The 14,558-nt window shown below is 41.5% G+C and overlaps 2 protein-coding genes across 3 annotated transcripts in view; one reads left to right on the top strand and one right to left on the bottom strand.

Annotated features, from left to right (window-relative positions):
- Positions 1–3,559, top strand: part of TECR (trans-2,3-enoyl-CoA reductase) — a 46,032-nt gene extending 42,473 nt beyond the window's left edge. For both annotated transcript variants that reach the window (XM_081965532.1, XM_081965531.1), the window contains one exon: positions 944–3,559. In XM_081965532.1, the coding sequence (XP_081821658.1) occupies positions 944–1,071 (128 nt within the window). In that variant the 3' untranslated portion in view covers positions 1,072–3,559. The remainder of the gene's footprint in view (positions 1–943) is intronic.
- Positions 3,560–8,598: 5,039 nt separating this feature from the next.
- NDUFB7 (NADH:ubiquinone oxidoreductase subunit B7) lies at positions 8,599–13,484 on the bottom strand. The gene is made up of 3 exons (XM_081965564.1): positions 13,289–13,484; positions 9,387–9,558; positions 8,599–8,779 (listed from the first exon to the last, which is right to left on the bottom strand). Exons 1-3 carry the CDS (start codon positions 13,398–13,400, stop codon positions 8,683–8,685), a joined length of 381 nt encoding a protein of 126 aa, XP_081821690.1. The 5' UTR covers positions 13,401–13,484; the 3' UTR covers positions 8,599–8,682.
- Between the last annotated feature and the right edge of the window lie 1,074 nt (positions 13,485–14,558).

The following is a 14,558-nucleotide window of genomic DNA, read 5'->3' as shown; positions in this document are numbered from 1 at the left end:
AAAACAGGAGAAATATCTTTCCCCTTTCTGCAAAGAAAGTATCAGCATATGATTACAAGAGCTCAGTAAATTACAGCTTCTGTCTCACAGTAAGCTTCATCTCTTTACTAAGAGGGATGCCGGCAGCTATGCACTCTTCCACTTGGTCTCTTCATTGCCTTTACTTGTTTTACCAAGGCACATAGAAGTTGAAGATGTTCTCATTCATTATGTAGTGTAGGAAATAATAAAAGATGCTGCCTCTTGCTGGGATAGTAGTAATCCTGAGGGCTACCTCCTATTTTACAAAATCTATTTTCCATTTGTTAGGGATGCTTTAGCTCTGGAGTATCTATATTAAACAATGGACAAAATTAGATAGTATTCCCCAAGACAAGCATCCAATGTAATATAAGATTCTTGGTAGTATTTTCTATTTCTGTAGTCTCTTCCTTCAAAGATGTACAGGTAGTCCTTGACTTATGACTACAACTGAGCCCAAAGACAGTTAAGTGAATGTTGTCCTAATTTACGACCTTTATTGCTGTGTTTTTTAAGTGGATCACTGCAGGTGTTAAGTTAGTACCACCATAGTTAAGTGAATCTGGCTTTTCCATTGACTTTCCTTGTCAGAAAGTTGCAGAAATTGATCACAAGACCCCCCCCAGCACACTGCAACCGTCATAAATCTGAGCTAGTTGCCAAATGTCTGAATTTTGATCATGTGACCATGAGTATACTGTAATGGTTATAAGTGTGAAAAACGGTCATAAATCCCTTTTTTCAGTGTCATTGCAACTTTTGAACGGTCACTAAAGGAACTGTTGTAATTGAAGGACTACCTGTAATACATTTGGAAAAGGAGTCAATGTTAAATGTTTTAATTTTTTTTCTGCCTTTCTGCTCAGGGAGGATGCTTTTCTGAATACCTAATAACATTACACACTTTTTTGTTTGTCAACAGTGGCTCTGTTTTCCTTGGTTGGATTTATTCAAATGACCATTTGGGCAAAGGGAAAACACCGAAGTTACCTGAAGGAGTTCCGAGATTACCCACCCCTACGTTCGCCTATCGTTCCTTTTCTGCTCTAAGCCTCCTCCTGCACTAAGATATCAAACTGGGCTGGTAGCTTCATTTTTTATCTTCTTGAGCAGCTGTTATTGGAGTCTAAAACAGGGTTTTTTCACTGTCCATAATGTGTTCTGAGGGAAGGGGGTTGTTGGAATTCCTTCCTTTTAAAGTTAATTGCCCTTTCCTCAGTCATCTTTGTCCTTTGCCCTTAATCCAAAACCACATTTGACTTGGAATAACACTTTGCTACAGTTACCATGAAGCCAAACACTGCAACAAGAACAGAGGGAACAATCCAATTTTACAGGGGATGGGGGAGTTAAACAGCTGCTACGCATTATATTTGTAAGAGCAGATACCATAAATGGAACCTAGGCAGCTGAACTTTGGCCAAAAGTGAGGTCATAGAATAGCAATCTTAACTCTAGTTCTTATTAATAATTTTAGGAAGGTTGTCTACTGCGTTTGTGCATCACTTTGGATATGAAAGCATAAAAGTGCCTTGCAATGCATGGTGCCATTCCTAAACCAATTGGGTCTTTCCTGGGATGGAAAGACCCAGGAAAAGGCACGGCTGCTTTAAGGAGTTGCAGACTGATGCAGTCATCATGGCCCTGTGTGGTACAATATACTGTTTTTCATTTGCATTTGTATTCAAAGCACAGCACAGCCTATTAATTCAGTTGTGGACATTCTCCTAGTAGTAAATATTATTGCTATTATTTTTTTTTATTCTGGAGTGATGCTTGGTACTAAAAAAATGTAATGTTTTTTTCTGGAAGGAAATAAACTGACTAAGATCAGTGACAATACTAACTTCATCTCTTTTATAGGAGGATCTTGTGTCCCTTTTTAACCCTCGTTCAACTAGTAGGCATTTGTGCTTGAAACCAAAATTGAAAATGGCTGAATTGAATGACATTACAAGTAATTTCATAAGGGCAGAACACATTATTTAATCATCCCAATTATAAGCTAAATTATGACATGGCAAATTCCCTGCTGTGAAGCAAAGGAAACAAATTAGTTATGATCCAGTAGTAGCTTTGGTGTTAAATAGGTTGTTTCAGTCCTGTCTACTATACAAATTGGCCACTTGTCATCCACATAAATGATTTTCCTTTTCCTACCTAGTAGAATCTTATCAGTGGTGAACATCATCTTCCAAGTAGAAGTGTATCCCTGACCTGACTCAATTTTGTGGGATAGTAGAGTATGCCTTCTGTAGTTAAGTTCTTGAAATGCAGGTCTAGCAAATACAGTCTTGTGTTTAACTAGCATGAATTGTGTAACTTTCTGTAACACAGGCCTACTGAAAGATGAGTGGACAGGGCAATTATGGAGATATACAAGTGAAACTTCTATTTAATGGGTCAGATGATAAAAGGTGTTTCCTCCAGTTGTCCATTAAATAGAAGAGTGATCAATACCAATGTAGGTAAATGCTACAAATTGCATCATTTGTGTGACTTACTCAATTTGTATATGTTTACAAGTGCATTGAGAAATGGGGGGGGGATTCTGCTTTGAAATTTGTAACTATTTCTAGCACTTAAGAGATAAGGAAATGCCTATTATTCCTTCTATAAAAATACTGTGTTACAGAACTGAAGCCTCTAAGGTTTGGACTGTCTTCTTGAGAGGAGGTTGTTTATTTTTCTATTTGTCATTGTTACCAAGGTTGGGATACTGCTTAAGAGTTAGTTTTTGGATTATGACGGCAACTGAGAGTGGGACTGCCATTGCTAAGCAATGTGGTTGCAAAGTGGAACATCAGGTGGCCACACCGCTTAACAACAGCAATCCTGGCAATCCCATTTACTGTCATTACCTCAATATATGCAGATTATTAAGTGGAAAGTGGTAGGAATTTTAAGTAAGGACCAGGATGGGAAGCTGGAAGGGTTGGTGCAGGCTGTGATTTGGAAGGGGGCTCGTGAGGAGGAGTGGCTGGGACAACAAACTTGAGCATAAGCAGGTTGTGGGATACACAGCATGGCAAGAAGCCTGGGGGACTTACTGGAGTAACATGCAACCTTCCTTTCTGGCTTCCCCATTGATTTTGATCTTGGGAAGACAGCAGGGAAAGTTGTAATTGGCAATAATCTGATGACAGGATGCTGCAATTGCAGTAATACAAGCAGTTGATAAGTCTCTGAATCATGATCGCATGACTGTGGAGCACTGCAAAGGCCAGAACTTCAAGGATTGGTCATAAGTTCCACTTGTTCAGCACCAACTTCAAATGGTTGCTGAATGAGTGGCTAGTAAATGGGGACTACTTAATTTGGAGGAAGCCCCGTTTGAAGTAGAGTGGAACTTGATTCTAAACAAATATGTTCACAATCAAGATGAAGTTTGTCATAGTCTTAGGTTATGCTGCATGTGAGCAGTGATATCTGAAACCTAGGCTCCAAGGCTGCTGTTAAATGAACCACTGACTTTTTGCTATAATCCATTTCATGTGGAACTTTATTTAAACTAACCAATAAAAAATAATCCAGCCACTGGGCAGTCTCAGATTGTTTTTTTAAAGCATGAAATTATACATTGAAGGACTTTTTTCACACATTGGGGAAGACTACAGGTAAGAATGGACACCTCTGTTATATTTGATATATCATTTCATTTTAAATTAATTAGAACAGAAACTATATAGCAGTGATAGCGAACCTATGGCGGCAGGTCGCACACAGAGCCATTTGTCAGGGCACGCAAGGCGCTGCCCTGTCAGCTGAGTTCACCCTTTTTAAAAGCCATTTTTGCCCTCCCCAGGCTCCAGAGGCTTTATCCCCCCCCCCTCCCCGGCCCTCCGGAGGCTTCATGAGCTTCTGTGAAGCCTCCGGAGCGCAAAAAACCGGCCCTACGGGCAAACAGGAACTTCAGGAACGGGTTTCCTGGTTTGCTCGGAGGGTCGTTTTGACTGCTCTGGAGGCGTCAGGGAAGCCTCCTGAAGGTCCCTGAAGCCTTCGGAGCACTCAAAACGAACCTCCGAGCAAACCGGAAATGACTTCCGGTTTGCTCAGAGGGTCGTTTTGAGCGCTCTGAAGGCGTCAGGGAAGCCTCCTGAAGGTCCCTGAAGCCTTCGGAGCGTTCAAAATGAACCTCCGAGCAAACCGGAAGTGACTTCCGGTTTGCTCGGAGGGTCGTTTTGAGGCTCCGAAGGCATCAGGGAAGCCTCCTGAAGGTCCCTGAAGCCTCCGGAGGGCGTTTGGGGGGCGGGGGGGGCTGTTTTCACCCTCCCCAGTCTTCTATAAAGCCTCTGGAGCCTGGGGAGGGTGAAAAAAGCATGTAAAAATGGGGGGGGGCGCCTGTAGTATGTGCATGCGCACTGGGGGGGAGCGCATTGCATTATGGGTGTGGCACGCCTGCACACGACCCCCCTGTGCTCCCCCCACTTATGGCACGTGAGCCAAAAAAGGTTCGCCATCGCTGCTATATAGTCTTATACGAACATTGGATTCCTAACAGATTATAGTTGCATAAGGAGAATGGGACTGCTTACTGGCTAGGAAAATTTAAAGTTAGGATTTGAGAGTCCTGTGTGACTTACCTTACAAATTGCACCTGTAGGTTGACCACTGAATTGGGCTCCCCAGTTCAGATTCGCTCACTTTGTTGTATATGTACAGGTAGTAGGATGAACAGAGGACTCATAGGCCACAAAATATTATTCTTTCATGTGAAAAATTTCCAAAGAAATATTTTGAACACCTATACTTGGTATTATCTTGTGATCAACTGCCAACAAGTGCCCAGCAAAATACCTTTGGGTGCTCAAGTATTATGGATGATTGCACCTCGTGTTTTACTCAGCTATAGATGAGCTTTTACATTCAGAATTAAACACAAGTAAAATTGGATAGAACGGTATTCCACATTCCCAGAAGCCTATCCAGCTGAAGGACAGGATAGAAAAAATTCTTCAAATATACTGTACATGAGAAAGACTCACTTGAAAGAAAAGTCATCCCACATGACTTCTCCCTTTGAAAAATCACACACAGTTCATCGAACAGCAAATTGGCAGAAGCATGATTGTGAATGTTTACAAAAGATGAGAAATGCAGCTTGGACATATTACACAAGAAACTTTCAAGGCCACATACAACCTACTTATAGCCACAGTAGCTATATGACTGTTGACTTACAGTAACAACTTTGCCATCACCATTAGTAATACCCCTTGTTTCGGTTCTGCTGTCAACTATAGCCTGCATTACAGCTCAGCCCAAGGGATTGGATCAGTGGTGGGATTAAAAAATCGTTACTACTGGTTCTGTGGTCATGGCTTGGTGGGTGTGGCAGGGGAAGGATACTGCAAAATCTCCATTCCCTCCCCACTCCATGGGAAGGATACTGCAAAATCTCCATTCCCTCCCCACTCCATGGGAAGGATACTGCAAAATCTCCATTCCCTCCCCACTCCATGGGAAGGATACTGCAAAATCTCCATTCCCTCCCCACTCCATGGGAAGGATAATGCAAAATCTCCATTCCCTCCCCACTCCATGGAAAGGATACTGCAAAATCTCCATTCCCTCCCCACTCCATGGGAAGGATAATGCAAAATCTCCATTCCCTCCCCACTCCAGGGGAAGGTTACTACAAAATCCCCATTTCCTCCTGATCAGCTGGGACTCAGGAGGCAGAGAACAGATGGGGGCGAGGCCAGTCAGAGGTGGTATTTACCGGTTCTCCGAACTACTCAAAATTTCCGCTACCAGTTCTCCAGAACTGGTCTGGCTTGGTGCAGATATCTTTCTCAATTACTGGTTATGTCCTTGATTGGATAGCTGGGTAAACATACAGGCTTGCTTTATGGCCTACCGGTGCTGTTACCAAATGCCAGATTGGTGAATAATAAAATCTGAGCAACCTCTACTATAGTGCAGAGCTGCTTCACCCTCTACATTTCAGCTAGGCTATGCAAAGGGTTGCGAGATAGCTAAAAAGCAGATGGAGAGAAGCTTCTCAAATTTCATCAAATTCAGTGTACATTATTGAATATTTTGGTGGAAGACATCAAGAGACTTTCCCTCTACTTTGCATCCTTTCAGTGTCATCCAGTGGAGCTTTGTTTCCCATCTTTATTTATTTTATGAATAACGCAAGGCGGCAAACAAATGCAATACATCTTCCTATTTTCCCCACAAGAGGTCTGTGGTGGGTTAAACTGAGTGTGTGTGACTGAGTGTGTGTTACCCAGCTGATTTTTATGGCTAAGGTGGGCCTTGAACTCATGGTTTCTCAGTTTCTAGCCTGGTCTTTGAACTGATAAACCAAACCGGCTCTAGATAAAGGAGGCCCTTAATTTATGACCATAATTGAGCCCAAAATTTCTGGGTTAAGTGAAACATTTGTCAAGTGAGTTTTGCCCCATTTTATGACCTTTCTTGCCATAGTTAAGTGAATCACTGCAGTTGATAATTACTAACCCAGTTGTTAAGTGAATCTGGCTACCCAATTGACTTTGTCAGGTTTCAAAAGATGATCACATGACCATGGGACACTGCAATGGTCATAAATATGAACCAGTTACCAAGCATCTGGATTTTGATCACATCATCATCATGGGCATGTTGCAAAGTCATAACTGAAAAATATGTCACTTTTTTTCAGTGCCATTGTAACTTTGAGTAGTCATTAAATGAACTTGTAAGCCGAGAATTACCTGTGTAAAGAACTCGTTGTCTCTAAAGTTTGAAACTAAATCAAGATCATCATGACTTAGCAGTTCAATCAGTAGAAAAGTCTAAGGCCCTAGATGAACAATTATTCCAATGTTTAAAGCCTGAAGATCTGTAAAGGTTCCCCTCGCACATATATGCTAGCCATTCCAGACTCTGGGGGGCAGTGCTCATCTCCGTTTCAAAGCCAAAGAGCCAGCGCTGTCTGAAGACATCTCCATGGTCATGTGGGCAGCATGCCAGATGCTGAAGGCGCACAGAACACTGTTACCTTCCCACCAAAGTGGTTCCTATTTTTCTACTTGCATTTTTACATGCTTTCGAACTGCTCGGTTGGCAGAAGCTGGGACCAAAAACAGGAGCTCACTCCATTACGCGGCGTTAGGGATTCAAACTGGCAAACTGCCGACCTTTCTGATTGACAAGATAAGTGTCTTAGCCACTGAGCCAACGCGTCTCCTTAGATCTGTACAAGGTACCTAATTGGATTCCGATAATTAAGCTTCACTTATCATATTTATCATAAAGGGGTATTCAGCTGAGTTCATATATTTCTTATTACAAGGAATGATCCCTCCTAGAAAGACTCTGTTTGTTTAAAAAAAGGCCCAATCACAGCTAGTGACAAATTCTCTCTGATCAAAGTATTAAAAGTGTGTAGTGACTGATTTAGAGTCACACAAATGAAATAGACTTTCTAGGTCAATTCAGTAGGGGCTTTGACTCCATTTTGGCACTGAAACTGTTTGAACTGCCCTTTGGATAAGCTTTGCCAAGAGAGACACTGAATAGTACCAGGTTGATTCTGCCATACTTCTCAATGGCTCCTGATCCCAGGAATCACTTGAGAAGTTGTCTAACCTTCACATAGGTGGAACAGCCTTAGAGTGGGTTCCACTTATTCATGGATAGTCATCTCCAGAAAGTATCGCTGGAGGATTTCTGCTTACTCCATATTGCTAATATGAGGTTCCATGAGGTACTTCCCATGTTTCCTGTTTGGGCCCCAAATAAGCACTAGGACTTATTTTCAGAGGGATGTGTCTTATTTTTTCCCCTTTATAAGGACGGCTGACTTCTGCTTGCTTGGGGTGAGGCAGTGGGGGTGGAGCTGCCCCACATGCCCCACAGGACCCCCATAGCCAGGCCATGCATGCCTGACACCTGCCTCATCTCGTGGCCATGGCACTCACACTGCTTGGCCTCCTGTTCCATTGCAGCTGCAAGCAAGCAGAAGTGGGCCGGCAGCCACGTGGGTATATCAGTTATGACTGAGACAGCCTCATTACAGTAATTTATGTCCTGATTCTACTAGAACTGCTTCAATGTTACCTTCCTTGAAAGAAAGAAACATTTTAGATAAATAATAAAATAATTCAGTCAGGAAGTACAATGCCTAGACCTGCAGCCCAAAATGCTCCACTATTTCTTATTTCAGATGAGGCAGAGCAATTCTTGGTGTTTAGCACAATTGACTGGCCTTTGGACTCCAGCACTGGTCATTTCCAAAAGTTCCATGTTTTGTAAAAGGAACTTTGTGTATGAAGTAGTGTAAATGCACAGAATGTATACAAACATAATATTCGGAAGCAGCTGCCTTCATCCAGAATGAAACTGAAAGCTTATGTTGCTGAATACAGAGAAAATATAAAAGTAACTAAATGGTACAGTTCCATCTGAACATAACTAGACACATCTCATTGGCACAATTGTCAGAACTGGTCATGCAAGATTAGGACTCCCAATAAGAAGATACTTACAGATCCTTGGCATTTATGAACATTTATTAGCCTTAGGTCCGAGGTGTGCATTCATTCATTTCATTGTAGGAATCACAGTGAACATCTGAGACCCAACTGTGACATAATGTTTTTATTGTTTTCAATATAGCAAGTCCAGAAGTTTCTTTTAAGAGGAAGGAGGAGAAGCACCCCAAATTAATTAGGTTTCTATGGTAATTTTCGCCTGCTCTTCGATGCGCTTCTTCCTAGCCAGCAAACGCCGTTCTCGTTCAAATTCTTTCATGCGCATAACATAGCTAACACAAAGGATACAAGTATAAGTCAGTTCAAATCTGTTTGGCCCTACTAAACCAGGCTTTTCTTGCTGCATGTTAATTGGCTTGAATGCCATAATTTTATTTCATATTTAAAGTATCAGACATTTTATTACAGAGGCAGATTGGTCCCCAGACTTATCTTCTACAGTCAAGGTCTTAGTGTGGTATTCTCTATGCATGCTAGAGAACAATGGAATAATTATTCATTTATTATTTACCCTCATGCACATAACTTTGCTTAGGGAATTCAGTGATTGGGGCCCTATTCCATCAGGGCAAAGTGTTTTAAAATTAAATCAAGGTTTATCAGAATTAAGGAAAAACTACTTGGTTGACTATCATGATCTCTTCCCTATTCACATCATGGAAGCGTTTATAATCTCCAACCCCATCCTACTTTTTTGAAAACTCACTGAATTTTTATGGTGGAAACAGAACACATTTAATAAAGGAATTACAGGGATATAGAGGCAGTGCTTCTAATCCAGGGTAGTTTCTAATTTCTGAAACATAGTTAATTTACAGAATGAAGAATAAAGGACAAAGTATAGCAACAAAGCAGATTAAAGCCATAGCTTTGACTTACTCCAGATGCTCACAGTACTGCCACTCATGCGCCTCATGTTTGCACCCTCTGATTGAAAAAGGATATGTGTCACGTTTGCACTTCATCCACATTATGTAATGATGGGCACAATAATCCCGGAATTTGTAAGGAATCTGGGCATCATTCATCTGTTCATGTGTTGCTATCATCACTGTAGGAGAAAACAGAAGGAGGAAAAGATGGAAAGGGAGATTAAAATCTAAATGGAAGCTCTTCTTCAAGACCAACTTCAAGAATTCTCTAACAGATGCTGCAAAAGCAGTTTTTGAAACCATGTTCAGCAAGTTAATTTAGAGAACCTGTTCAATTAAAATTTACAGACCACATCAATCTCGTGAAGAATGACTGATGAGTGTTCTTGGAGTATTATTTTGAAATCAGTTATGGAATCATTCAGTCATGCCATTCAGTCCATGCTTAATCAGCTTACTAATAAGAATATCATAAGATATTTATTAAGTGCTTTACTGTATCGTGTCTCTATCACTCCCACAATTTATTAAAGAAGTTACTCAATGAAAAAAAGGTTAACTTAGTCTGTCAAGATGTACTTGTCAAAGTCTTTATTATTGACTTGGATGAAAAAGCTTAGATAAAATTGGTAGCTAATATCCTAGGAAACAAAAGCATAATTAAAAATCTCGAAGAGTTTGAGCATTTTGCAAAACTTTCTATAACTGAGATTTACCGAATAGAAATTAAGAAGCAGCAAGGGCCAAGCATGTAAACAATACACTTACCTTTTATTTTTTTACTTTAGGAGAATGGAAGTTGCATATTTTGGAGAAAATAAATTACTAATTATAATTGCATTTAAATATGTCCTCCTATCATCTGAATTTTTAAAAGCTTTTTAAAATTAGATTTTATGCAAAAAAATGTTTACCACTTGAGTTATTTTTTGTGTTCTATTCCATTACAGTATTAGTATATATTTGCTGATAAAAATGTTCATTTGCACTTCAACTACACTTGAGACCTCCTCAGTATTATCAGATATCTGAATTGTAATACTAACATTATTATATTATCACTCATTTCCTTCAATAAACTTTTTGTCAGCCACTGATGCATCATTATGAACTATCTAATGGACTCCACAGACCACTAAAAAATGAACAGTTTGAGAATCATTGGATTAGAGAAATGGCTAAAACTAATAGGATAAAATTTAACAGACAAATGCAAAATTTCTATCACGAGAAAGATGAACAGATAAAGATGGAGAGTACTTCTAAGGTTATTTGTAAAAGGGTTAGTAGTAGCCAGTTGCAAACTGAACAAGAGCCAGCAATTACAAAAAGGACAAATGAAATTACAGGCTGCACCACCAATGACAAAAGTACAATTTCCAAATCACAGGAAATAATTGTTCGTTTATTTTGCATAGATCAGCTCCTACCTCAAATATGATGTTCAGTTTATGTATCACACTTAATCCAAAAATATTAGAAGAGGCTTACAGAATAGAGACAGTAGTAATGATTCAGGGACTAGAAATTAAGTGCTACAAAGAGAAATGGAAGGAGCTGAATAATCTTGAAGGGGGAAAAAAAAGATAGCCAACGAAGATATATGATATATTCTCCAAATGTATCAACAGATTTCAAAGGCATCATATCAATATATTTCAGGCAGATATATCATTGCCTGAATGTGTACAATGACTAATATTCATGTGAAAGCTAACAGGATGTATTTGATTTAAATCAAGTCGATTTAAATCACGATTTAAATCACAAGTAAAAAGGATTGATTTAAATCAAAATTTTTAAAGAGCGACTGTCATCTCTGTCCCGCAGTGGCTCCTCCTCTGACCCGCTTTTGACTCACCAACAGTCCCACTCACTTTAATGGGACAGCTGGTGATGCGGCAGTGACACAAGGTGAGGGACATGGCAGGCAGCAGGTGAGTGGATATCCGCTAACATGCGCTGCCATGATGGATCTGAAATGACAGGTGCTCTTTTATATATATATATAAATGCTGGTTTTGTTGTATTCGGGTCTTTTCCCGTGTAAGGTTGAGATTGTCTTTGCAACGTTTCGGCAGGATCTCACCTGCCATCTTCAAGCTGTGGGCTTAAAATTTTAGGTGACATTTTAAGCCCACAGCTTGAAGATGGCAGGTGAGATCCTGCCGAAACGTTGCAAAGACACATTTCTCTTCAAACAATCATACAGTTTGTGGCGTGCATAGATTTGCAAAACAATGGGATAAAGGAATATTCCTGAACTTTAAGGTGTTTAAGCTGTGAGAAAGGATTCACATTCAATTCTGGCAGGAATTTCTTCCACTGTTTCTTCTTGCCTGGTATGTTCTAGAATGGGTGCATTCCAGGTCCCTTCTATTAAAAATTGTCACCTTGTGTGATCTAGAAAGTCCATCTTTTCTGGAAAGGCTTCCACCTTCTGGAACAACATCACCTCCAGATGTGGAGGGCACCCTTTCTCCTGGGGTTCTGAACAGCCCTGAAAACCTGCCTTTGCTCTTAGGCCTGAGGTTAACGTATTGGGGTGGGATCTTTGTAGTTTGTTTGGATGGTTGTTTTTAGTCCAACCTGTCTTTTAAGTTTTGTTTAAATTATTTTGATCTAATATTATATTTTGCAAGCTACCCAGAGTCCATTGGAATGGATGATTGTATTAAATGTATTTATAATACAAAAGAAAGAAAGAAAGCATCTAGTGGATGCCCAAAATATCACTTAGTTCTCATTTTGGACAGAAATTTGCAGACGAATCGGCTCTGGAAATTCTCAGTCATCCAGGTCATGGTTATCCCAAAGGTGCTTTTTGAAGAGGCAACTGGACTTTCTGGTTTTTCTTCGAAGATGTTTCGCTTCTCATTTTGAGCTGAAGAAGCATCTCGGATGAGAAGCGAAACGTCTTTGAATAAAAATGATAAAGTCCAGTCACCTCTTGAAAAAGCACCTTTGATGCAGATGGGATCCCCTGGATCCCTGTCAATGCATTGATTAAGGGGCAATCCTCTCCTCCTAGAGAGCCAGAAAAAAACCATGCATCTCTCGCCCACTTTGTCTCGTAAGAAAAGGTAGGCTGAGTGAGGAACTTGTCCCTGGTTGCTCCACTTCGTGCTTAACCACGCCACACCATATTAGCTCTCAATGGCACATATACTACGCCTCCCGTAGACGATCCCACTGAGAAAGAGGCAACCTGGGGGACAAGCTCCACACTGTGTCCCTGGGTGGCCAATGGAGAGGCCAATGGAGGGGGGGGGGAGAAGTGGTCAATGCCTGGAATGCACTACCTGACACTGTTGTTACATCTTCAAATCCCCATAACTTTAACTTTAAAGTGTCTACTGTTGACCTCAACCTATTCCTAAGAGCTCAGTAAGAGGCGTGCATAAGCAGCATGCCTACTCTCCCTGTCCTACTGTCCCCATTTATTTGTACCCCTTTTCATTCATACTCATGTTTATTCGTATACCTATTATCTTGTAAACGATTGATAAATCAGGTAGGTAGGTAGGTAGGTAGGTGGGAGGGAGGGAGGGAAGGAGGGAGGGAGATTATATATATAATAGATAGATAGATAGATAGATAGATAGATAGATAGATAGATAGATAGATAGATAGATAGATAGATAGATATAGATAGATAACCACTCCGAGAGGGAAGCCGGTGGAGGACACGACAGGAGCTACCAAAAAGGGGTAAAAAAGGGTAGGGGGAGGGCAGAAGAGCCTGGAACCCTCTGGATCCCAGGCTTCCACGGGCCAAAATCTGCGCGATCGACGTTTCTCAGTCCCGGAGAGCTGCCGACCGCCCAGCCCGGGACTCTCGGAGCCAGAAGGGAGGAGCTCAGCGCGGGGTGACCTTCCTTCTTCGCGACCTGCTCCGGCGCTGCTCACCGCGTTCCTTGCGCTCGGGGAGGCCAAGGTGGGGATCGAAGGAGGGCAAGGCGGAAGGGTCGGGCTCCACCTCCGAGTCCCCCAAATACCGGCGGGCTAAGTGAGCCCCCATCGCCGCCACGGACTCCGGCCCCTGCTTCGGATGGCTTCCGCGGTTTGCCTTTTCTCCCCTCCCCTCTCTCCCCCGGAACAGGAAGCGGGCGCGGAGTCCTCTTTAAAAGCGCTCGACTTTGGAAGCGGCCAGGACTCCTTCGCGGCCTTGGGGCGTTACGCCCGCCGTTCTCGGCACTTGGTTTGCCGATGAAACCGCGGCCTTGGCTTCCCCTCCCCCCAAAACGCTGCGCGACAAAACGAAAAGTTCAGGCGGGGTTTCCGTTTCGGTTGCATTCGGCGCCTGCAGATTCACCCGAGGGGGGAAGGAAGGGGATCCCGAACCGCAGTGCATTTTTTAAAAATTTCCACTGATTTATTTATTTCGTTTTATTTGTCAACATTTGTCCAGACAAATCAAGGTGAACATGCCGTTTATAATCCTTGTTGGAGAACGCCGAGAAAAAAAAAAGTCATGCAATTCCGATCGAAGGTCCAATTTGAGTTGGAGGTGCCCTAGGCCAAGCCGGAAAAATATAGTTTGCAAATAGCCCTGTAACATCATTTACAATTAAAATTCAATTTTGCAGAGTTGCTTGCTGCTTACTGACACATTTTAAGTCTGAATTTGAAAAGAATACTGCAAACACAGGTCAGAAATTCCTGCCTTTCTGGCTTCCTTATTAGCGATGATCCTCCATTTCAGCTTTTCTGATGTTCAAGAAGTTGCCTCTTTGGAGGAATATAGCAATAGCATTTATACAGGTGGTCCTTGATGTATGACCACAATTGAGTTCAAAATTTGTGTTGCTAAGTGAAGCATCTGTTAAGTGAATTTTGCCCCTTGTTATGACCTTTCTTGCCACAGTTGTTAAGTGAATAACTGCAGTTAAGTGATTCTGGCTTTCCCATTGAATTTGCTTGTCAGAAGGCTACAAAAGATGATCAAATGATTCCAGGACACTGTCATAAATAGTTAGTTGTCAAGCATCTGAATTTTGATCATGAGATCGTGGAAACTGCTACAGCAGTCGTAAGTGTGAAAAACAGTCATAAATCACTTTTTTCAGTGCTGTTGTAACTTTGGTCACTAAATGAACTATTGTAAATTGAGGACTACCCTGTTGTAAGTCGAGAGTTACCCATAGCACTTCATAGTGTTTCAGAGGTCTACTCTAAC

This window comes from Natrix helvetica (genome assembly GCF_964273705.1).
Source record: "Natrix helvetica genome assembly, chromosome: 1".
Classification (NCBI taxonomy): domain Eukaryota; kingdom Metazoa; phylum Chordata; class Lepidosauria; order Squamata; family Natricidae; genus Natrix; species Natrix helvetica.
The sequence above is the reverse complement of the archived record's forward strand: the minus strand, read 5'-3'. Positions and strand labels throughout refer to the sequence as shown.

Bases quoted from the DNA above. Each gene is read 5' to 3' on its own strand.
- NDUFB7 (XM_081965564.1), bottom strand. From the start codon at position 13,400: ATGGGGGCTCACTTAGCCCGCCGGTATTTGGGGGACTCGGAGGTGGAG. The intron at 9,559-13,288 runs GTGAGCAGCGCC...TTTCTCCTACAG, and splicing joins CCCCGAGCGCAAGGAACGCG to TGATGATAGCAACACATGAA. The intron at 8,780-9,386 runs GTAAGTCAAAGC...CCTTTGTGTTAG, and splicing joins CAGTACTGTGAGCATCTGGA to CTATGTTATGCGCATGAAAG.